This window comes from Penaeus monodon, chromosome 19 (assembly GCF_015228065.2).
Source record: "Penaeus monodon isolate SGIC_2016 chromosome 19, NSTDA_Pmon_1, whole genome shotgun sequence".
Taxonomy (NCBI): domain Eukaryota; kingdom Metazoa; phylum Arthropoda; class Malacostraca; order Decapoda; family Penaeidae; genus Penaeus; species Penaeus monodon.
The window spans coordinates 7,920,967-7,922,518 of record NC_051404.1 but is presented as its reverse complement, the minus strand read 5'-3'; the positions used below and the strand labels follow the sequence as shown (position 1 = coordinate 7,922,518).

The 1,552-nt window shown below is 42.2% G+C and overlaps 1 protein-coding gene across 1 annotated transcript in view; it reads right to left on the bottom strand.

Moving 5' to 3' along the window:
- LOC119585044 (helix-loop-helix protein delilah-like) overlaps positions 1-570 on the bottom strand; it is a gene marked incomplete in the record, with an annotated part of 1,871 nt that extends 1,301 nt beyond the window's left edge. Inside the window, 2 exon segments of the mRNA XM_037933661.1 lie at positions 1-218; positions 480-570. Coding sequence (XP_037789589.1) covers positions 1-64 — 64 coding nt within the window.
- Positions 571-1,552: the final 982 nt, after the last annotated feature.

Genomic DNA, 1,552 nt, shown 5'->3' with positions numbered 1-1,552 from the left:
CTACGCTGTCCCGCAGCGACGCCGCGCCGTCCTGCTCGACCACCCGCTCCTCCGACCTGGCCATGGTTGCTGCTGGAGTCTGTCCGCTCGTCGCAAAAGCTTGGATCGCTGCCTGGCTCGTGTTCACATCACTCGACGCACTCGCTCGGCGGCCGTCGCGTTTCAGAGCTCATGGACTGCCATGCGACGTCTTTCCATGATTAGGCAAGCCTGAACATCTGTCGAGCGAGAGAAAGATCAAACGAATAAATGCAAGAATAATCTGTAACCTTTTTTTTTAAATAGGACATATCCGACCTTCACAAATTCTTAAAAATACAAATTTAACCATACCCCACCCAAAAAAAACGACAAATTCAGATTTTACTTGTATCGCAACAACGAAAAATGAATGAACGCAGTCACTGTCTCTCAGTCTCACTCCCTCTCCGTTCTCAACGAATCCCACGTTTACCCCAACAGTCTCTCTCCCACCTTACCCGGTGTCGAACGAGAGAGGCAAAAGAGCCCGGAATTCCACGTGCGATCGTCACGAGGGTCTCCAGCCCACTGAACCCTCTCGTCCCCGTCTCTCGAACTCCCTCAGCTGATTGCCCGCTAACCCCGCCCCGCGTACACCTAATATGGGATAATATTTGTCAATATTACGGGATATTCGATCACTTGCGCCTTCCATGCTTACGCGGGGAGGATAATTCAGTAAACGAGCTACTAGATGACCGAGGTGTTCTCTCGTTTAGGACTCGTTTTAGACTCGTTAATCACCTATTTGGTCACAGCTTTGACCTGGAAACGAGAGGTCACGCCGGCCCCCACTCAGCGCGGATGAAAGCTCGACTGAGGTATTGCTCAAGCTCTAGTGTTTTCTTTGAACCTTTTTTTGTTGATGATTGAGACTCAGGTGTTCGTACGAAATATGATTTTTTAAAAGTTTCGTTTTATTACTTTTGTCTTTCATATTACTTCTTATACCCCTCGTTTATCATTTTCTTGATAATGAAGGAAGTTATTTTTAAGAACAAGGTGAATCAAGAATTCTTCTTTATACAATATCTGATAGAGAGAGAATGTGTAATCGTAACATACAATTGGTTCGCACAACAGCATTTCGGCGAAAAAAAAAATCTTCCAGTTTCAAAATAAGATTTTTTTATTCCCTTTTGTGGGACCATTTTGAAATAAATCATGTTTATTGTGTAGATAACTGGCCATCCTTTGATGCGACTCGTAAAAGCTTTCTGATTATTCTCCCTCAAACTGAGCGATAATTCTTTATATAAAAGTTACGCTTTTGTTAATTAATTATCTGACATTGGCTGTTCACAACTCCCTAAAAGGTCAATAAAAGTACAGGAAACTCCTAAAAAGGCCATTAACCATATGCAGACAACTATTTAAAAGGGTCATAAAGCATTAGCTCACGGGTCTTAAAAAGTATCTTCACAGTTCGTAAAACAGTAATGAAAACTATTTATATAAAAGTCGTAAAAAACAAAGAAAGAAAAAAGACACCATACCTTTAATTTTTTTAATCGATAACCACCACAAGACG